The sequence below is a fragment of the Pezoporus occidentalis genome, unplaced genomic scaffold (genome assembly GCF_034315485.1).
Source record: "Pezoporus occidentalis ecotype Australia unplaced genomic scaffold, CSIRO_AGI_Poc_V1 ctg29, whole genome shotgun sequence".
Lineage (NCBI taxonomy): Eukaryota > Metazoa > Chordata > Aves > Psittaciformes > Psittacidae > Pezoporus > Pezoporus occidentalis.
In genome coordinates, this window is record NW_026914829.1 from 228,671 (window position 1) to 252,263 (window position 23,593).

Below are 23,593 nucleotides of genomic sequence, written 5' to 3' on the forward strand. Positions count from 1 at the left end.
TAGTTTTATGCAGTTGATGTATGAATATGATGGTGAAGAGCCTCTTCTCTATAAATTATCTCATCACATGCTTTGCACATACTGTGTTACATTTTTCATACTACTGGCTTAATCCAACTTGGCTTGGATTGGCTAGGTGTCGTGGTTTAAACCCAGTCAGGTAGCTTGTTCACTCACTCCCAGTGAGTGGTGCCGAGCTGACAACAATCGAGGTCCGTGTCCGTCTCCCCCCCCTGCCTCCCCGCACCGGGGCTCTCCCTTTCCCCGCTCCCGGAGGAACGGGGAGGAGGATCGAGAGAGTGCAACTCCTACGGGTTGAGACAAAAACAGTCCAGCATCAAATCACCACCGCTACTATCAGCTACAACAATGATAAGGGAAAATAACAAGGGAAGAGAATACGATACCACCGGCCAAGAGAAACGAGCTCCACCCGGAAACCCCTGTCCTTCCGGGTCACTCCCAGTTACCCCTCACCCCGGGCATGACGTGCTGTGGTATGGAATACCTCCCCGGCTAGCCCGGGTCAGGCGCCCCGTCTCTGCTTCCTCACAGCCTCCCCTCCTCCCTGGCAGAGCATGAGCCTCACAGAGTCCTTGGTCAGGGTTCGAGAACATCGGCTTCACCAACACTGTTCTCAAACTGGAAGTCAAAACACAGCACTGTACCAGTTAACACAAAGGAAAAACATGACTGCTACTGCGGAACCCAGGACACTAGGTTTCACCTTTCGTCTGAATTAATGGTATTGTACAAATAGATGCACCACAATGTGATACACTTGTGGAAAAAAAACAAAAAATTTTTTTCAATTCTTCATGACAGGCATTTAGCAAAGGAACCTAGGAATGGTGAAACCTCATGTCAAAACTCCAAAAAATCAGGCATCAGCTTGAGGAGTAGAATTCAGTGCTAAATAAGTCACAGATCCTTTATATGTGATGGTGAAGGGTTTGACTTCTATGTCAGGTAACACAGGAAATATCACTCTGAACACAAATATGATTTAGTCAGTCCCAGTATGAAACACTTGTGGGTGTTTTTTTGGCACCTTCGTAATGAAGTTCTAGACATTTGTGCCTGTAGAATTTACTACCTAAAACTTTCCCTTTCCCCCTGGGCTTCAGTATAGTGGTCTGATTTATGTCATTCATCAAAAAAAAATTTTTTTTTCTGTATTCCCCTTTTCTTGGGGTCCTATAGGATCCAGATCCTGAAGAAAAACTTTGTCTTTAGGGCTAAATCTTCTCCTGTGTTCCTGCACCAAGACTCAAGCATGAATGTAAAATTCATAGAACAGAATGAGGGAAGCAATGAGAAATCCTTACCATGTTTATTATGATTAAGGCTGGAAATTCTAATTCATGTGCATGTTGTCTTACACATTTGAAGATATGTAAATGCAATAAACCACTCTTTTGTATGGCTTTTTTTTATTATTTCTTTTTTTTTAAGAAAACCACAAAACCACATTTGAAAAAATAATCCTTTCAGCAAGTTTGATAGTTTTTGACAAGCTTCAAGTAATGGCAATTTCCTTTATCTCTAATTATTGTTCACTAGTTGCTTACAGTAATATTTCAAATAATATTCCTTTCTGATAATTTTTTTCTTGTTTCTGCAGATCACCTTTGGATCAATCTTCCTTGGAAATGTTCCTGCTCATGAAGAGGTTCATCAATGTGCTGGACAGATACAAGGCTATAAAGGATGCATTAGGGATTTTCAAGTTAACAACAAAGAGTTATTCATCATAGATGAGGCTCTTGGAGGGAGGAATGTTGAGAATTGCAATGTTCCAATATGTGATTATCATCCATGTCACAATGGTGGTACCTGCACAAGGTGAGAGTCACCCCTTTAATCATTTTATCATCTGTTTACACTCTGTGACTGGTAGATTCATACTTCGTGAAAAATTACTATAATATTCTGTGTAATGCACAAATAGAAAATGTGACATCCTCATGCCTAACCAGAGGGATTTGATAGCTTGCTTGTTCACATGAAAAAAAAGATACAAAATGTAATTACATTGCCAACACAGCATACGTATTGGGTTGCTGCCAGAATTACTTTGCAATCAACTAGATCAGTTCCACTACAAGGCTTGGTGACTAAATCAGACTGTTTATAGATGTTTTGGACAGAAGCACATAAGACCCATTCTTCTGTCTAACAACTCCGTATATTTTTAAGCCTTGTACCCTCACACATCTTCATGGTGTACTCCTGGGTACACAGCATAGGCCTTCAGTATCATGCTATGAAAACACTAACAGGTAAGACCACCTTCAGGATGTGTGAAGAATCATTGTCAAAGAACCTTTGAAAGTTAAAGTGCATCATGCTGGAAGAGGAAATGAGGTCCAAAAGTGACATGGGTTAAAAGCACAGAGGATGATAGTTCAGCTGAATGATGGTTCTACTGGGGCACAGCAACTTGATCGCTGCCTAAGGCAGTTAGCATTTGAGAACCATGCTTCCATTTAAAACCGACAATATTTGTGAAGTAGCTGCCATGTCTATTTTAAAAAATTGTACCTCAAGGCAAATACTGAACAGAACATAAAAAATTTTAAAGCTCTGGATCACTGTGTGTTTCTTAGGTTGAGGACAGCTAGAATCAAAGTTTTGAGGTGCATCTTTGCCCCTCTTGATTGATGTAAGCACAGAAAGGACACCAAACAGATTTTTGATCTCGAAGTCTTTTTTGACTATAGAGTACAGATGAAAGCAAGGCATCTTTATGAAAACAAGCACAATTTGCCTACCAGAATGGTGAAAGCGAGTGTGTACTTGGGAGTAATAAGTCTGATTTTCCTCTTTTATTCCTTGATATCTCTGGCATTCTGACGACTGTCTTGTTATCTACCATTATGGAATACTGTTTCATTTAAAGCTTGGGTCCTGAATAATTCATGACTATTGGATTTGTTTCCTGCTTTTCTGCTTTCCAACTGCTGGCCTCAGCCTTTTTCAGAAATGCTTTTGTTCTGAAATGGGTCACTGCTCTCCTGTCCAGAGGAGACAAGGAAGCCATGTGCAAGCCAGGGATAAGCAGTTCTATGGAAGAATGATTTTCATGATTTTCTACAACCCTCAACTGATTTTCAAGGATCACCTCCTCCAAGCCCAAGAATGGTCCATTCCAATGTGTAGGAAATCAAGTGGCAGGAAGCCTGCATGGATGAACAGAATATTCCTGACAAAACTTAAACATTAAAAGGAAGCATGTGAGAGGTAAAAGCATGGCTGGGTGACCTGGGAGGAATATAGAGAAAATATCCAAATACACAGATATGGGGAAAGCCAAAGTCCACCTGGATATTAAGCTGGCAGGAGACAGGCAGAGAAAAAACAAAGGCAAAATGAGTCAAAATATGTCAGCAGCAAAAGGAAGAAGGGAAAATGTGAGCTTGCTGATGAAAGGGGCAGGTGTTCTGGTGACAAAGCATCCAGAAAAGACTAAGAAACTCAGTGCTTTTTTTTGGCTCAGTCTTTGTTTATAAGTCTGACCTTCAGGAATCCCTTTCCTCTTAGGCATGTAGGAGAATGTCTGGAGCAAGGAAGATTTATACTTGGTGGAGAAGGATCAGATTAGGGAACATTCAAACCAACTGGATATGTATGAGTCCTTGGGATCTGATAGGAGTCATATGAGTGCTGAGGAAGCTATCTGATGTCATAGCAAGGTCAATCCTGATAATCTCTGAAAGATCAAGGGAGAGGTTCCTGAGGAGTAGAAGACTACTTTCAGGAAGGGCAAAAAGAAAGATCTGACAAACTACAGGATGGTTAGCCTCACTTTGATCTGTTGGAAGCTGAAGAAACAGATTGTCCTGAAATCTGTTTCCAAACACATTAAGGACAAGGAAGAGGTTGGAAGTGCTCACAATGGATTTCTGAAGGGGAAATTGTACTTAACCAACTCTATAGCCTTCCACAATGAGATGACTGCACTGACAGATGAGGGGAGAGCACTGGATGTTATTTACTCAACTTTAGTAAGGTTTCAACACTGCCTCCCATGACAAATTGATTAAGTACTGGCCAGGTAAGTGCACAATGAGGTGAGCTGTAAACTGGCTGAAGGGCAGGCTCAAAAAGAGCAAAGGATCAGTAACAGAAATTCCATCTGGAGGCAGATTTGACTGGCTAGAAAGCAGCTGCACAGACTTGCTAGTTCTGATATACTAGTTGACCATGAGTCAGCAAAGTGCCCTAGTAACAAAGCAAGCCAACAGCATCCTGCATTAGTGGGTCAAGGGAGGTTCCTCTCTTCTCACCTGGTTTGCTGGTTTTCGTATGTCCATGCACACATTCTTCAGTCAGTTCACAAGGTGTTCATGTTGAGTAAGTTTCACATTGCTAGGAAGATCTAGCTGCCATTTCTTGCATCCAATTTCTGCAGCTCTGAATTCAGCCTGTTCACTTGACAGAGTAGCTTTTTTTTTATAAGAGGCTGATCATTCCTCTTAGGTGTCAAGGCTGCCAACAAAAACTATCACAACAAATTATTTCTCAGGATTTGGAAGTCTCCCTTGGATAGGTTACTAGGTAGTGGTCTTCAGAGGAGCAATTCCTGCCTCCCAAAGCCCTGAAGCTTCAGTTTGTCTACAGTGTATGCAACATTCCCTTTCCTGGAGTGTTAAACATATATGTGAGAGAATACTGCTCCGTCACTGTATACCATGTAATCAACCAAATGGCTTTTGCTTTGCTAAGAGTGACAGACTTAAAAGATTCACTTATTGATAAGTCGTCTACCTCACTTCACCAATTTCTTGATAGATGATGTAAACAAGGTGTCAAGCTGGAATGAAAATTTGCCTGTGCTAGCAGCCATTTTTCAGGAGTACAGGCAGGCATTTTACACAGACTCTACCTAACAGAGTGCCAGTCAGAAACCCCTTTGGGGAATGCTTCACTTTGGTGTATACTGATTCCATTTTCCACAGGCTTGAGCAGATAAGAATGACTTACATATGCCTGAGCAGCCTTAGCTGGTCTGGCTCCAGAACCTCTGAATGCTTGCAGTTTGTTCATCAATCTGCTGCCTTCTGCCTTATGACCTAAGGCGAGTGCTTCAGTAGGCAAAGCATCTCCTGAATGATGAGAGATTACAGGACTCTTCCTGTACTTCTTTCCAGGCAGGGCCTGCAAACATCAGGAATCTATTTAGTAAATGTTCATACTGCACGAACCTCTATTCAGTAAGTGGACCAATTTTGAGTGTGTTAGTCTTGTTTTACTTCAGTGCTTTGGTTACAAACAGCATTTGGTACCTATTTAGCTCAAAGACACAAGTTTATCCCCACACTTTGTAGCTTTATGCTAGCAATTATTTGATTAATCACTGGTCATCAACCTGTCACATCACCTTGAGTCACACAATGGCATGTGTGGAGCAGGAGAATTGAAAAGCCAGAGATGAACATTTTGTGTATAGTATATGAGGAAAAATTTCCAAGCGTCAGACCCAGTGTTCAAGTGGTGCATGTGGACTGTACAACTGTGTTATCTTCAGATAATGAGTTTGCATTCAGGAGACTGAAGCCAATGAGAGCTATAAATAATCTATAATGCTAAAAAATATTACCATCTACACCATTAATTGTCCATTTGTGTATTCATTACTGTAAAACAACTTAATTGGATTAAAAAAATCAGGCAAAACAAGCAACGCTTTGACAATTCACATGAAAGTATTACTGACGTTTAAAATTTTGCCAGTTCTTTCAATTACAGTATTTAGTGTCATGAAAAAATATTTTTTAGTGTGCGTTATTCTTCAGGTTCTTGGCAACTAATTAAAGCTTTTGCTTCTGAAAAGGCACAAATACCTCAGCTGTGTTTTATAATGAACACTGGAGCTTGTCATCACATACTGCCGTCAAACAAGTGTGTTTCATAAGAAACAATTTTTATGGTCATTCCTAAAAGAAAGTTATTTGGTTTTCTTCATCGAGTACAAAAATGGTACTGTAGTGTTCATTTTATTAATTACAATAATTATGCAGAAGAAAATTATTTGATAGGTGTCCTGGGTTCAGCAGTAGCAGTCATGTTTTTTCCTTTGGGGTAGCTGGTGCAGTGCTGTGTTTTGACTTCCAGTCTGAGAACAGTGTTGGTGAAGCCAATGTTTTCGGTTGTTGCTAAGTGATGTTTACCCTGACCAAGGACTTTGTGAGGCTCATGCTCTGCCAGGGAGGAGGGGAAGCCGTGAGGAAGCAGGGATGGGGCGCCTGACCCAGGCTAGCCAGGGAGGTATTCCATACCACAGCACGTTATGCCCGGGGTGGGGGGTAACTGGGAGTTACCCGGAAGGACACGGGCTTCCGGGTGGAACTCATTTTCTTGGCCGGTGGTATCGTATTCTCTTCCCTTGTTATTTTCCCTTATCATTGTTGTAGTTGGTGGTAGCGATGGTGATTTGTGTTGTACATTGGTTGCTGGACTGTTCTTGTCTCAACCCGTAGGAGTTGCACTCTTTCGATCCTCCTCCCTGTTCCTCCGGGAGTGGGGAAGGGGAGAACCCCAGCGGAGGGGGGGGGACGGACGGACCTCGGTTGTTGTCAGCTTGGCACCACTCACAGGGAGTGAGTGAACAAGTTACCTGACTGGGTTTAAACCACAACAGTTCTTTTTGGCGCCCAACGTGGGGCACGAGGGGTTGAGATAAGAACAGATCTGACTGGATTGATAGTCACTCGTCACAATGCTGATTTATTGGCTCTCAAGGTTGTTCCTCTTGATCTCACAGTTTCAATATATCGTATCTTACGTCCATCCGGTATTTGCTGTATTAGTGTTTTTCAAGTGTGGGGCTTGGGCTAAGGTTTTTGTCCCATTGTACTTTATGGTAATGACTTGTAATACAATAGAATCATTGATCATGAAACTGATCTGGCTTATGTTCCCAGTGTGGTCACCACCTTTATACTTTGGGAGGTATATGATGGAGGTGCTTAGCAATTACACATCTTTTTTCTCCTTCTCAGGTGCTCAACCTGTGAAGGAGACATCCTTTTACCCTCCCAGTCAAAAGAACTGTCGTGGTTTAAACCCAGTCAGGTAACTTGTTCACTCACTCCCAGTGAGTGGTGCCGAGCTGACAACAATCGAGATCCGTCCCGTCCCGCCCCCCCCCCCCAACCGGGGCTCTCCCCTTCCCCGCTCCCGGAGAAACGGGGAGGAGGATCGAGAGAGTGCAACTCCTACGGGTTGAGACAAGAACAGTCCAGCAACCAATGTACAACACAAATCACCACCGCTACTATCAACTACAACAATGATAAGGGAAAATAACAAGGGAAGAGAATACGATACCACCAGCCAAGAAAACGAGTCCCACCCGGAAGCCCGTGTCCTTCCGGGTAACTCCCAGTTACCCCTCACCCCGGCCATGACGTGCTGTGGTATGGAATACCTCCCTGGCTAGCCCGGGTCAGGCGCCCCATCTCTGCTTCCTCACAACTTCCCCTCCTCCCTGGCAGAGCATGAGCCTCACAAAGTCCTTGGTCAGGGTAAACATCACTTAGCAACAACCGAAAACATCGGCTTCACCAACACTGTTCTCAGACTGGAAGTCAAAACACAGCACTGCACCAGCTACCCCAAAGGAAAAAACATGACTGCTACTGCTGAACCCAGGACAATAGGAAAAATGTTTTCTTTGTATTTTTGATAATAAGAGACAGGGATTAGTGTCCCTAGTTCACAGATGCAGAATTTCAGGATGCAGAAGAGGCCAGCTGCTCCTCTTGGTCTGGCCATTTTCTGCATCAGGTGCTCCCCAGGGGCCAGGTAAGGCACGGCCTGGCAGCCAAAGTCCATCCCTGTGCCCCTCACACAAGCAGGGCAGCTGGAGAGCTCTGGGGCAGCCAGGCTTGGGCATCAGGTACATCCCTGGGCATAATAATGGGGATGGGCAGAGACAAGGCTGGGACATTCATGGGGGATCAGGATGAAGCCCAGTGAGAGGAACCAAGATCAGGCACAACCCTGAGGTGGCCAGGCAAGGCCTTGGAGATAGGGATGGGCTGCACAATCACCATTTTCCCATGATAGCACTGAGTGTAACATATAATGTGGAACTAGAAATCTTTAGTTGTCTGAATTATTTTTAAGCCAAGACACATTCTGTTTTTGTTAAAAAAATTAAAAGTTACATAGGTTCCATTTTTATTTTGACTAAAATATCTCTGTACAGGTGTCATGGTTTAACCCCAGCTGGCAACTAAGCACCAGACATCCGCTTGCTGCCCCTCCTCCTGTTGAGATGGGGAGAGAATTGAAAAAGTGAGAAAACTGGTGGGTTCAGTTAAAGACAGTTTAGTAGGTGAAGCAGAAGCCACACACACAAGCAAAGCATAACAAGTAATGCATTCCCCACTTCCCATTGGCAGGCAGGTGTTCAGCCATCTGCAGGAAAGCAGGGCTTCATGATGCGTAACAGTTACTTGGGAAGACAAATGACACCACACCAAAAGTCCCCTCTTTCTTCTTCCTCTAGCTGTTTGTTGCTACACATGACATCATACAGTATGGGATGTCCCTGCGGTCAGTTTGGTCAGCTGTCCTGGCTGTGCCCCCTCCGAACTCCTTGCGCAACCCCAGCCTACTCACTGGTGGTCTGAGAGGCAGAAAAGGCCTTGACTCTGTGCCAGCACTGCACAGCAATAACTGAAACACTTCTGTGTTATCAACACTGATTCCAGACTAAATCCAAAACATAGCCCCATACTAGCTATTCCGAAGAAAAATAACTCTAACCTAGCCAAAACCAGCACAACAGCACAAAATCTATTCTGTTTCAAGATTATTTAAATATATGCTGTATCAGGTGAGAGGTTCAGTACAAATGTAAATTTCTAATTCTTTACATAGCCATTATTTTATTAGTTTTAAAAACAAAGTACTGTCCTGCATAAAAGATTTATTGATTTTACAAGCACTTTTGCAAGTTCACTAGCTCTTTTACTGCACTTATATCCATGCTAATGTAAAATTCCAGAGACTGATTAATTTCAGAGGAAAAAATATGACAACTATTTGATAAATTTATCATTTGAATGTCATATAGTTCCATGATTAATTTAGTAAATTCAAAGCTCATTGGATTTTAAAGTGTATGTTTGAAATAGGCATGGAAAGATTAACCTAGGAAACTCTTTAACATTATGAGTGGCCCCTGTTCATATGATCCAAACCAAGCATAGTGTTAATAAGACACATCTGTATGGGAAATAAACTCAAAAAATTACTCCATCAATGATCTGACAATTATGACAGACACTACACTAGTAGAAGTTGATGAATACATTTGTTTTAAATTGTATAGACTCAACAAAACGTACACATAGACCAGCTTAGCTTTTAGAGTGGAGAGTACAATCTTAATTGCTCCCACAATCATGTTTCCAGTGTCTCAAACTGTTCTCATAGTGATTATTCTTACTGTTGTTCCCGTATATTGGTGCAGCAGATGGGTCCATTAATGTTAATCAATTAACCAAGACTGAAAAATCAAACTCAATTAGCAATAAATTTCAATAGAGAGACATTTATCTTCAGATTTCAACTGCCATGAATTCTGTAATCACCACAAATACAAAAGGAATGTAATTTTTTAATTTTCATCTCCTGATAATGTAAGAAATAATACCTACATGGATATGTGGGTCTCATTTGGATTATACCTTTTCAGCTATTAATAGGAAAAGCCATATAGAATCATAGAATCATAGAATTGTTAGGGTTGGAAAGGACCTTAAGATCATCTAGTTCCAACCCCCCTGCCGTGGGCAGGGACATCTTACTCTAAACCATATCACCCAAGGCCTCCTCCAACCTGGCCTTGAACACTGCCAGGGATGGAGCATTCACAACCTCCCTGGGCAACCTATTCCAGTGCCTCACCACCCTCACAGGAAAGAACTTCCTTCTTATATCCAACCTAAACTTCCCCTGTTTAAGTTTTAACCTGTTACCCTTTGTCCTGTCACTACAGTCTCTAATGAAGAGTCCCTGCCCAGCAGCCTTATAGGCCCCCTTCAGATACTGGAAGGCTGCCATGAGGTTTCCATGCAGCCTTCTCTTCTCCAGGCTGAACAGCCCCATCTTCCTCAGCCTGTCTTCATACAGGAGGTGCTCCAGTCCCCTGATCATCCTCGTGGCCCTTCTCTGGACTTGTTCCAACAGTTCCATGTCCCTTTTGTGTTGAGGACACCAGAACTGCACACAGTACTCCAGGTGAGGTCTCACAAGAGCAGAGTGGAAGGGCAGGATCACCTCCTTCAGCCTGCTGGTCACGCTCCTTTTGATGAAGCCCAGGATACGGTTGGCTTTCTGGGCTGCAAGCACACACTGCCAGCTCATGTTCATTTTCTCATCAACCAACACCCCCAAGTCCTTCTCTGCAGGGCTGCTCTGAATCTCTTCTCTGCCCAACCTGTAGCTGTGCCTGGGATTGCTCCAACCCAGGTGTAAATATTTTAAATCATACTTCAGAAACTGCATGCCGCATGCTACAGCATCATACAATTCTTGTTAAGTCTTAAAGATCTGGTTACCAAATAATCTGATAAGGTTTGTTGGTTTTTTTTAATTATAAAATGAGGTCTAGGTTAGCTTTCTTGTAAGTTAAAGGAAATTTTATAGTTGAACTTGGTTAAGTGATAGAACTTCAAGTGTTGCAGATACTGGGAAAACCAAGTAGAGTGACTTAAGAAATGTGGTCTCCTTTTAGTATAAATCCTAAATGTTAATTGAAATAAACAGTAAGAAAAGACAGTATGATTTTTTTAAGGAAGAAAAAAAAAAGAACTCCGAACTTGGAGTTACTTCTTTTTTTCCATTTCAAAGGTAGTCAAGGTGAACCTTTCCTAGATCATGTGCCAGAAATACATTTTAGAATTGTTCATGGGTTTCCTATCACTGCTTTAGATGTAGGTGTTTCTAGGTAACAAAGGAACAAGCTTGTCAGAAATAACAGGGTTGATCCTGTATCACAGATCTTGTTACAGGTCTGTTTTATAGACTAAGAAACTCAGCCAACATTATCTAGAACATCCATTTGTCGGAATTTTTACAAATCTGAATCCTGGTTAACTTCAATAAGATCCATATTAAATCCAGACTAGATATTTTAAGTTCCATTGTATTCAACTCTTGCAGAAAGACAAATCAAAAAAGGGATTAAATTTCATTTTAGTTGTTTTGCAAAGGAATAAGATTTCCAAAAGGGAGATGTGTATTCCTATACCTTTTCAGAATTTGTGTCATATGAACTTACATAGGAATTGTATATAATATGATTTGTGTGAAGATGTTAATCTGCTTTCTTTTAAAGGGCTGTTTTTTAGGCAATACTATGCTGTCAATGCTAAAGACATTCACATGTTGTACAACTCCTCAAACTGCCAGTATTATTATTTTGATTAATGTTTACATGCACAATTACTTAGGAAGGCTAATTAGAGGGCTTGAATATTTTGGATCCTGTACTTTAAATGAGATTAGTATAGCTGGAGTTTGGTACTTATAAAGGAGATTCACACTTCGAAATCCATTGTTTTTTCCAATGATAACTTCACATTGAGCTTTAGTGAAAAGAAGAATTAATTTAAATTTATTTCCAGATGGTTTTCTTTTTCTGGAAGAGAGATTTCAGGTTTCATCATTTCATCATTTCAGATTTTATCATTTCAGGTTCTACATGATCTTAGGAAAAAATAATGCCATAATGTCTAAGAAAAATCTTTTATGTCACTTTTGAAGATTATGAAAGAATGCTGTTAAGCTTCTCAGAGTGACCAAAACCCTGTTGGACGTTTGTTTCTTGCATCATATTTTCACAGGAAAATCAAGTACACAAAAAAGAAAATTTCATCTCCAATTTTCTTAACACTAGGTATTAACAGATAGAGAATCCATTTACTGAGGTTGATGTTTCTGGCAAAAGGAATTGCATTTGGCTTAACCCAATACTTTTTTCTGAACTAAATCTGCATTTCTCCCACCTTACTTTTCCTTGGAGCAAAAACAGAAATTTTAAACTCTGCTTCTTGCCCTTGAAGTTCAGTTAGTAAAGTGTTCACGTTTGTGGTAGGATATCTATTTCAAGACTGAATTAATTACACTAGTTGTGTCTGTAGTATCATCAGAAACAGATTCACATTTTAGCGTACTACATTTCTTAAGCATTATATTACTCAGATTACAGTAGTATTGAGAAAAAAAATGACCGCTAGGGATGGAGCATTCACAGCCTCCATGGGCAACCCATTCCAGTGCCTCACCACCCTAACAGGAAAGAATTTCCTTCTTATATCCAATCTAAACTTCCCCTGTTTAAGTTTGAACCCATTACCCCTTGTCCTATCACTATAGTCCCTAATGAAGTGTCCCTCCCCAGCATCCTTGTAGGACCCCTTCAGATAGTGGAAGGCTGCTATGAGTTTTCCGCGCAGCCTTCTCTTCTCCAAACTGAACAGCCCCCAACTTTCTCAGCCTGTCTTCATACGGGAGGTGCTCCAGTCCCCTGATCATCCTCGTGGCCCTCCTCTGGACTTGTTCCAACAGTTCCATGTCCTTTTTATGTTGAGGACACCAGAACTGCACACAGCACTCCACATGAGGTCTCAGAAGAGCAGAGTAGTGGGGCAGGATCACCTCCTTCAACCTGCTGGTCACGTTCCTTTTGATGCAGCCCAGGATACGGTTGGCTTTCTGGGCTGCGAGCACACACTGATACCAGCTCATGTTCATTTTTCATTGATCAACACCCCCAAGTCCTTCTCTGCAGGGCTGCTCTGACTCTCTTCTCTTCCCAACCTGTAGCTGTGTCTGGGATTGCTCCTACCCAGGTGTAGGACCTTGCACTTGGCATGGTTAAACCTCATAAGTTTGGCATCAGCCCACCTCACAAGCGTGTTAAGGTACCCCTGTCCATCAGTTCTGTAGCCCCATCATAGAAGGCCACCAAATTGGTCAGGCAGGATTTCCCCTTAGTGAAGCTATGCTGGCTGTCCCCAAGCACCTTGTTGTTTTTCATGTGCCTTAGCATGCCTTCCAGGAGAAACTGCTCCAAGATTTTGCCAGGCACAGAGGTGACACTGACTGGTCTGTAATTCCCTGGATCATCCCAGGAAATTGGGATAAACCCCCAAGAAATTTCTTGGGTTATGCTATGATAATGTATGAGGAAATACTGAAATACAAAATTCTAAAAATTATTGGACATACAAGTGCTTTATGGTTGTTAATTTTTATTAAGCATTTAAAATATGCAACTTCTTTATTAATTATTAAAGTATGATAGACTCCTTAGAATCTGAATCAGAATATGCATTATTTTTGAAATAACATGTTCTGGCAATTGAAAAATAATTCTAGCCAACAAGTAGCGATGTTCAAAGAGTAAACCTTTCTCTGTTTTTAATGTGGGCAGTATAGTGGTAGTTCTATTAAAAATGTTTGCGGAAAAAACAATTTCTTATGTTCTCAAATCTGCAGATTTAGTGTTCAATTAATGTGAAAATAATGTACTGAATACAGAGCACAAAGAAAAATCAAGCATCCACATATAAATATCACTTCAAATTCCTGACTGGTTAGATAATGTGAAAGCTGTGCACAAAATTTGTTAAACATGATGTTTATACATAATCTCGATTCAATTTTACTTAAGGAAGCTGCCATGGCTAAATTTTTACTGTGGGTATTGGAATCCCCAAAATGTCATTTTAATACCAGTCATCTTGCAATGCTTTGACTCAATTCCCAGAAATGCTGTCTAATGTTGCTTTTGAGAATTACAACGCAACCAAATCAGCATTTCTGATAGCTTTGATTCCAGAAGGAGTATCTTATTTGGAGTAGCTTTAAAACACATATCAGCAAAATTAATTGAATCTTTTTCCAAGGCCAGTGAGATGTTTAAATATATACAGAAATACTCAAAACACTGTTTATACCTATTTGTCTAACTGGAGAAGTAGTGCACAGAGTCTTAATAAGAATTTCACTCTACTATAAATTCTGAAAAGTAGTTTAGCTGGTACTGTTTGTTATAAGTTGTGTCATGTAGTTTGTGTACAAAAAATGAAAACATGCCATATTATTTGTAGTCCTGGTTTTCAAAAATTCCACAGAGATAATCCTTTTAGTGAAATATGCAACTTTTCCATAAGGACCCATTATATGCTCTAGCTGTTTACTGTAAGTTATCACAATAAGATTACAAGACTGGTACTGCAGAAGATGAATAATGCACTATCTGTAATGTATGTTAGAACATTTACTCCTTTGCGGCTAAGCTAAAATATACATCTACCTACTAGTGATAGATTTCTACACTTCAAGCAATGAAAATTGCATAAGGGAAGAGAAAATTATGAAATATCAGTCCTGACTGCTGCAGTTGAATGGGTGAGAACATCATTGTTCTGAATCCCTCTTCGGGGAGCTTATCATTGAAAGGAAGAGTGAAGTTTATCTGAGGTCACTTAACAGAACAGAGAATTTGAGAGAAAATTCCTTCACCTTTGCTATCTTGTTGAATTTGATAAGTCTGGATATGAGTTATCATCTTGATGCAGAAGATGATGTCACCAAATTTCGTTTTGCTACTTTATTTCTTTCTCAGTCACAGCACTTATTTAAGTTTGCTTTTTAGAAAGATAGGAAATGGGATTTTTTTTACCAATAAGCTTTTGTTTTTGGATTTAGTAAAGCCAATCGGCTTTGTGACCAAAATGCCAAACCTAGCTAAAACATAAGCTTTTAGGGAGGAGAAAGACAAAAGTAAAGGAGATATTCTGTGGGTGTTCAGCCAGCTATTAAAAGGCAAATTTAACCTCACTAGTACCTCACTTCTCTCTGCCTGTTGTCATGAGCCAGTACACATGGTGTTTGTACAGTCTTCCCCACATATGGCTCCAGCCATTTCAGATTAAATGTTAGCCTTGTATGTTGTAAATAGGGAAATGTGGGGTTTTTTGGGTTTGGGTTTGGGTTTTGGGTTGTTTTTTGTTTTTGGTTTTTGTTTTTTTTTTTTGGGGGGGGGATGTTGGGGTTTGTTTGTTTGTTTTGGTGGTTTTATTTTTTTAATTTTTTTTACTAGGGAGGACCTATTGATGTTTTGCATTATTTCTAAGCAGTGCATAGAAGATAAATTCATAAAAAAATCAAAGATCTAAATATTATTAGGTGTCCTGATAATCAGTGATTTAAGTAGAAAATTAGTGCATCCCTCTTAGAGAAAAAAAAAAAAAAAGACTATTTTGGAGAAAAATATGTACAAAACAACTAATCTTCCTAGAATCACAGAATAATAGAATGGTTTGAGTTGGAAGGGACCTTAAAGATTGTCTAGTTCCAGTCCGCTGCCACAGGGAGGAGCATCTTCCACTAGATCAGGTTGCTCAAAGCCCCATCCATCCTGGCCTTGTTGACCCAAACATTTGTTGGTTGTCAAGACTGGTTCTCTGAAACCTGTAATGTCTTAGGACATATGAAGATAAAAGGACCCTAGAACCACAGAAATCTGTTTGTCCTTCACCAGGACCTTTCTTGGGTTTCCTCAAATCATAGTAGAAGTGGTCAGCACAAGTTCTAATATGGGTGCATTTGTATCTTCCATAGTCTGTGGAGCCATCTAACATCTCTGCACACTAGCTGTGGAACAATAAAAATCATTTCACAGCAGCACTTTGGAAGCCCATGTCATTATTTTCAGTAATAGTTGTCTGTTGTCTATTTCATTTATCTAATATTCAGTATCAATACTGTTTAATTACATATCTAAGGTACTGTATTACTAAATAAAAATGTCCTACATAGCTTTAAAAAACTTAATCTTTCCTTTAGGAACAGTTCACATTTTTTAATAGCTGTGTTTGTATTATTACTAGCCGCCTTAGTCATACTCAGTTAAACCATGCTCTTTGTGTGCTTGTAAGGTTACAGCTGGTATTGATTCTTCTCTGCTTCAAAATTGGCTAGTGCTTAAGAGTTATGAGTTAGAGGATCAGGGGAGTCAAGGCATGATTTGTATTACTCCACAAGGCATGAGAGTTCCGTATGGGGTGCTGTGTTCTTGTGTATTCAGGTCGCCTTCTCAATATGCCCATCAATTTAGCCTTATTGTGGGCTTTGGAAAATTCATCTGGCTTGGAGGTCAGTATGTGCATTAGATTTCTCCAGACATTGCCTCAGTAAAGAGTTTTACAGACGGCTAAGAAAACATTACATTGCTCTGAAGAGAAGCTACATAGAAGACTGACCATGCTACTTCTTCTTATCATCTTCTAATGTGGTTGTGACATTGAAATAAGGCATATGAAATACTCTTCTGAATTTTTAGACATTTCTCATACTCATTTCTGTGACTGGATACACATGTGTCTGTCTATGCATTCAAATAATTTAATTATGTGGTGGTTATAGTAGTTGTGCTGTATGTATTATTCCTTTGTTCATAATTGTCTTCTTGTTATTATACTATGGAGTTTTATGATATATATTGTTGGTGAGTGTACTAAGAGCAATTGGGTTGTCCTGGGTTCAGCAGTAGCAGTCAATTTTTCTCCTTCTTGGTAGCTGGTGCAGCGCTGTGTTTTGACTTCCAGCCTGGGAACAGTGTTGGTGATACCGATGTTTTCAGTTGTTGCTAAGTAATGTTTACCCTGACCAAGGACTTTGTGAGTCTCATGCTCTGCCAGGGAGGAGGGGAAGTCAGGAGGAAGCAGAGACAGGGCACCTGACCCAAACTGACCAAAGAGGTATTCCATACCACAGCACATCGTGCCCGGGGGGGGTAACTGGGAGTTACCCGGAAGGACACGGGGTCTTCTGGGTTGGACTCATTTCTCGGAGGGTGGTATTGTATTCTCTTCCCTTGTAATTTTCTCTTATCATTGTTGTCGTTGGTGGTAGTGCTGGTGATTTGTGTTGTACATTGTTTGCTGGACTGTTCTTGTCTCAACCCATGGGAGTTGCACTCTTTTTATTCTCCTCCCCATCTCTCCGGGAGCAGGGATGGGGAGAGCCCTCAGTGGGGTGGCCTCAATTGCTTCCAGCCCAGCACCACTCACTGGGAGTGAGTGAACAAGCTGTCTGGCTAGGGTTTAAACCATGACAGGGTTTATGTTGTTTCTCTCCTCCCCTCACCCCTCCCTCAGTTGTAAAGACTAGATCAATAGAAAATAGGTAAAATTCCCAACAGACTAGTGAAGGAGTATATTTATAGTGAATTGTAGTAATGACATATGACTGGTTTGTTCAAGTTACACAATTGTTGTCCTGTAAATAACCATTTTTTTTCTTCTTTCTTGATATCAGTCTTAGCCCTGATACTTTTCAAAGCTTTAATTTATATATTTTCTTCAGAATTATTTAGGCTGGGGATCTGGAAAAGCCAAAGAAAAGTCACAGAGAAACACACAGAAATATACTAGAAGATGGTATGGCAACAATAACCTAGATTCAACCTAAAAAAAATCTTCTTAACGACAAGGGGTTTTGAGTTATAAACAGCATTTTGAACACAAATCTTCAAGTAAAACACGAAGACTGCTACTATCTGAAGGCTGAAGAATATCCAGGATTTTTTGTTGTTGTAGAAGGATATAATATTATAGCATATCACCATTATATTCCAGTTGCCAGACTCACCCAATTATTCATCTACTTTTCTATTCTGTAAACCATTTTCAGAAGCAGTGCAGTATGTTTCTAGGCTGGAAACCAAGCCTGGTAGTTCGTTAACCCAGATTTAAGTGCTTTCCTGGATATCTTCAGGGATTAATTATGGACTTCACACGTTATCAATCCGGAGATTGATTTAAATCCCCAAATTCAAGCTAAGCTTGTTTTCACCATGTTATCATTCTATGTAATCCAGATTTTATTCTTGGCATTCATTAGTATTCATGATATTGTTACACGGATCAGAGTCACTACCTGGGTAAATACATTAGTGTGATGAAAAGAATAAACCACTTAGAAAAATCTAGGGTAAATTGGACTGAAAATCATTTGGATATAAGAACCATTAACAGATAAATGGTGTATTGTAAAGGTGGACAGCTTTTTAACCTTTTTTCTTAGCTTTCCCCCAAGCACATTTAATGGAGAAGGTAATTTGAAAGTTTGCCAAAGGGTTGGAATGGAATCTCCCCTTCTGTTTCCCAGGACACACCATCTGTAAGGTGCTTTTACTCCATATTACAAAGCACTTATATCTGATAATCATGTCTGATAGAACCCTATTCTGCTTTTATCCAAACAAGAGCATCCTAAAAGAATTTTCTTTATGACTAAAACCAAATCTGTCAATTAGACAGAAGGTCTAAATGCCACACCTGAGCCTTAAGTCTACAGGGAAACAGTTACAGTCCTATACCTTTTCCTGGTGCTTTCTCTCAGTTTCTGATTCTTATAGCCTTATCTTCCCCAGGGTGAAATTTACCTACTTAAGTTTCATTTAAACCCTGGAAGCAGAGTTGAAGTGGGACCCAGGCATTGCACTGCCCCTGGAAAACAGTTCCTTGATTTCTCACTGTTACAAGGATGATGTACCAAGAATGCAGTATATATAAATGTGCATCTGTTTACACAATAAGTTAAATGTAGCCACTCACATTTTAAAAGTTGATGCAGTCCTTGTGTATTCTTGCTACTCCCCCTGCTTTGAAAAACAGTGAGGAAGACAAACCATATTTATTTTGCTCTTGGTAGATACCTATTTAATTGTTAGGTATTGAAATTCCTTGAGTGGACAAACATAAGTTGTTTTTAGCATTGAAATCTAGCTTTAGTATGCATGCATAAACTGCAATAAAAGAGACAAAGCAATCAGGAGTTTATTTTATTTGCTTTACAAGTGTTGAGACTCAGCATCCAGATTTATAACATGATAGCTATGCCAGCTCAAGATTCAAGGCTAAATTATAAAATCAGTTTCCAGCTTCAGCAAATGCTCCCTGGGTCCTGCTGTTTCGCTTAATAGCAAGGACGAGTGGATTCCATCTGTAGGATAGCATGTTTTGCATATGAGCTGCTGCAAGGCAAGTGTCAATGCTTAGATGAAGCAGGATTCAATATCAGGACACTCTTTGTATTTATTGACAGTTGCTTGTTTGTTTTCAAGCTGGTCTTTAAAGCTCAAAGATGATTTAGGAGCAGATGTGGGGTTATACTTAGTTTAAAAACGAGAGGCTTCTTGTCCTCTAGTTTGATGGTAAAATGCTGTGATTTAATATGAACAAGATGACATTTGTGGGTATGAACTAATCTTGCTAGGTGCAGAGCAGGTTCAGAATGGTAATTGAAATGAACATGGATTTTTTTTTTCTTTCCTGTCTAGAACTAATGCAGTTAAAACCTCAGCTTTGATCCATTTTTAGTGGATAAATATTTGTGTAGTAGTAAAAACAGTTGTACATTGTTACATAAGTATAACAATAAATAATATTAATAAATAAATTCATATATATGAACATATATGATTTTGTTTATCAATATGGTTTTGCCCATATTTTGGGGTGGGATTTTCTTTAGTATGAATTGTTTAAAATTTATAACCATTTTTTTTAGGCTAGTCTTGATATTATGCACTTTTAGTAACTTCAATACATGTGTATTTCTCAAGTCCTTGATACAGATCGTTTGTGTATTTTATCATCAACTTACACTAAGAAGCTAGGTACATGTACAACTAACTTTCCATAGACTAGAACACTTCAACCATAGCCACAAATCCAAAAGAATTTTTGAAGCATCCTGAGTTCATCCAGTACAGATTACCCCAATTTACAAAAAAAAAAATTGTAGACAAAACGAAAAAGGTTGGGTTTATGTTAAATTTGACCTTTTTGCTTTGTAGACATTTGATTATACACTGTCTAAGAGCAAAATAGTCTTTTTCTAAATCAAAACCAAAACAAGAAAAAAAAAAAAAAAGAAAGAAAACAAAAGCAAAAAGAAAAACAAAAATGCAAACAAACAAAACTGAGGTAAAGAAAAATACCTGATTTGTACAAATATAATTTAAAAAAAAAAAAAAAACAAAACAGAGATCATAATGTAAGTAAATAGGTGCTTCAAAATCTCATTTTCTTTGCCAGTAAAACTCTGGGATCCTTGGCTAGGAAAAATTCTTGTTATCTATATTTTGTTCTGCTGCATTTGAGTGAAACTCTTCTGTGTGTCCGGGCTGGTTTTAATCCTCCACTAGGTTCTGAAATGAAAGAGCTGTGGGTTACTGCCACCTACAGCTGGAATGCCACCAACTCCCATCTAGAGAAATGGACCTTGCACTAAAGCCTCTGAACAAAATGCAGTAGATCTTGGAGGTGAGCTAAAGGAAGACTTTGCTGAGCTGTTAGCAGTTGGGTTTTGCCAGAGTTTTTTTTATAGCATTTACATAAAATTAGGGCTACAGAGAAAGTAAATCCCCCAGTAGCATATTCAAGCAATTTTCTTCTTGTTACAGTACCTTTCTACTGGCAGTACCTTGGCAGGAATTTCACAGAACTTAAATTTCACAGAGAGGAGAAAAAAAAAAAATCAACACCCAAACTCAAACCCTTAGCTTTCTAACATTTGAAACACTCTGAGATTTACCAGAAGGAAAAAAGAAATAAGATTATACTCTGGTGGGACCTAAGTAGTGATTGTGGTTTTGTGCACTGCAATATTTTAAGACACTTAAAAGGTGGTTTTTTTCTCCTATAACCTCAGTCCCTCCTCCCCACTGCGTTAAGACTTCAGGAGAACAGGAATAATAATGCCCAGCAGTGTGTGCCATTTTCTGCAACTGCTCCCACCTTTTTTGGTCTGTGCTTTTTGCAGTATCTTTTTCAATACAGAAAATTCAGGGTTGCTTACTCCTAATAATTATTCTGGGTGCTTATCCTAGTAAATAATGGCATGAAAAATTCTGTATGCATGGGAAGGAAGGGAAATTGTTGTTTTTTCCATTCAAGTGTATCCTCTTTTTTCATTACTACTGTGGTATCTGAGATTTTCCTCCTATGCTCTTCTTGATTTCATTTCATTTTCTATGCTACATTAGAGTGCTCTATGTGGGCTGATCAAGCTTCTTCACTCCCAAAAGCATTTCTTATGTAAGTAGTTCCAGTGAGATTTAGCTAATTATGTATTTTAATAGAAATGCTGTGTTCATGAAGGTATCCTTGCACAGTAAAACAAGTAAGCACTTAGGCAAGAGCCTGCATGGCACTGCTAACTTATTGTCATTTGCAGAGAATATTTTTTTTTATCCTGCATTTTTAACACAGGAATTACATTTAAGGCATGACTTTGTTTTGTTTTGTTTTGTTTTTCACTTTTGAATGTGGAATGAGTATAAGAAAAAAAAAACAACACAGGAATTCATTGTGCTATGAAAAAAACACAGGAATACATTATTGTATTAAAGAAATAAAATCAATATAATCCAGTCTGTAACCAGCATTTCTTCAGAACACTTACCTTTCTTCAAGCAGAAATTATGTACTGGCATATGAGTCACAGAGGCAGAAGTACATATTCTTTCAGGCAGCATCTCCAATTATCTTTCTTGACAGCAGATGTTAGGGGCATATTCTTCTCTGCCAAAATATTGTAATCATTAAAAATTATTATTTGTACAATTCAGTGTTTATATGTGAAGGAACAAAATCCTCTGATGCAGGGTTTCATGTTAACACTGACAGCAGAAGAATAAAAAAATGGAACTTGATTCTTGTTTACATCTGAGATTGCACTAATTTAGGGTGCTGAGATCCCCTTGCTTTATGTGAAGTTACTCTGATTTGTACCAGTGAAGTGAAAATCTAATCAAGACCACAGCTGGATACATTCAACAACTTTTTGTTCATCTAGGATAAATCTGGATTGTATTGATCTGCATTACAGAACTGAACAGAAAACAACAGGAGGGAAACCTGAGAAACAGTTTCTCATTTAGAACCTAATAAAAGTTCTTAAGGTGCTCGTTTCATTGCCATACTCAGCTGAATCGTCCTTAGAAATCAATGAGGGACCTGCAGTTAGAAGGACACATAAAAATGTCTTGAACTTCTTAAGTGATTTATATGGATAGAAGATAAAGACTGGGGGCAGGGAGGATACCACCAAAATTACTGTAGTCCTGTTGATTAGAAAGTTGTCCAACTTTACTTTTGTTATTGTTATAGAGAAATGTAGCCAGCTAGAAGGGGAGAGATGGTGTGGTATAACAAGTGATGGAAAGCAGAACAATAAAGCACTGTTTGAGTCATTTCAGACTGCTGAATGAATGGCTCTGTAGGAGAGAAATTGCTGGGATGTCATTGGCTTGCTGCTGCCAGCATGTGTCACTATGGATGTCAGTGTAAAGTGAAACTTAGGAGGAGTGAAATCCACTAGCTTCTCACTTCTTGGACAAAGAAAAGGGCAAAACCTGTTCTACTTCTAGCAGTAGCAGTCATGGATAAGTGTATGTGTTGCTGAGAAGTCTGAGAATTCATCCTCTGAAACAAAAATAGTATTTTCATCTTGAGATGACATTTCAACACCTTCCATAGAGTGACTCAGTGATCCACACAGGCCTGATGAATAATGACACGGATGGACTGTAACCTCTGAACTAATATCAAGTCAATTGTCACGTTTGTCTTTAAATACGATAGGTGATAGAATGTGTTTAATGTTGCTGAAATACAACAACCTGGTATGTTCCTTAGAGCCCACTGCTAGCTGAACAAATATTAGCTCAAGAGGCTTTAAACTAGATGTGTTGGGGGAGGGGGGCATCATTCCATTCCAACACACCCAGTCAGTTGCCAGAACCTATAATAAATGCTTGGAGCAATGTAGAGATATCCCAGCTGCTCCAGCCAATGAGCCAGCTTCAGTTGGAGCTTGGCTCAGATGCCTCTATACAAATGCCCCTAGCATGGGGAACAAACAAGAGGAATTAGAGATGTGTGCAAGTCTATGGGGGTATGATATAATAGGCATCACAGAAACATGGTGGGATGGCTCCTATGACTGGAGTGTTGGAATGGAATGTTACAGGCTCTTTAGGAAAGGCAGAGAGGGGGAGTTGCCCTTTATGTTAGGGAAAGGCTGGAGAGTATGGAACTCTGTCTGGGGACAGGTGAGCAGTTAACAGAGAGTTTGTGGGTCAGGGTTAAAGGGAATATAGCTATGGGAGACATTACTGTGGGGATCTGTTACAGACCGCCTGATCAAGGAGAACCTGCAGATGAAGCACTCCATAGACAGATAGGAAAAGCCTCATGCTAGCAGGCCCTTGTTCTCATGGGTGACTTCAACCACCCTGACATGTGTTGGAAGGACGGTACGGCCCGGCACAAGCAATCCAGGAGGTTCCTTGATTGTGTGGAAGACAACTTCCTTCTGCAAGTAATAGAGGAGCCGACAAGAAGAAGTGCCATGCTTGACCTCGTGCTCACCAACAGGGAAGGGATCGTTGGAAATGTGACTCTGCAGGGCAGTCTTGGATGCAGCGATCACGAGATGGTCGAATTTGAGATCCTCAGGACAGTGAGAAGAGCGCGCAGCAAGCTCAATG

At 39.8% G+C, this 23,593-nt stretch overlaps 1 protein-coding gene across 1 annotated transcript in view; it reads left to right on the plus strand.

The window, feature by feature from the left end:
- The window catches only part of EYS (eyes shut homolog), a 286,523-nt gene that overhangs the window by 175,337 nt on the left and 87,593 nt on the right, over positions 1-23,593 (plus strand). The window contains exon 10 of the mRNA XM_062626098.1: positions 1,625-1,845. Coding sequence (XP_062482082.1) covers positions 1,625-1,845 — 221 coding nt within the window. The remainder of the gene's footprint in view (positions 1-1,624; positions 1,846-23,593) is intronic.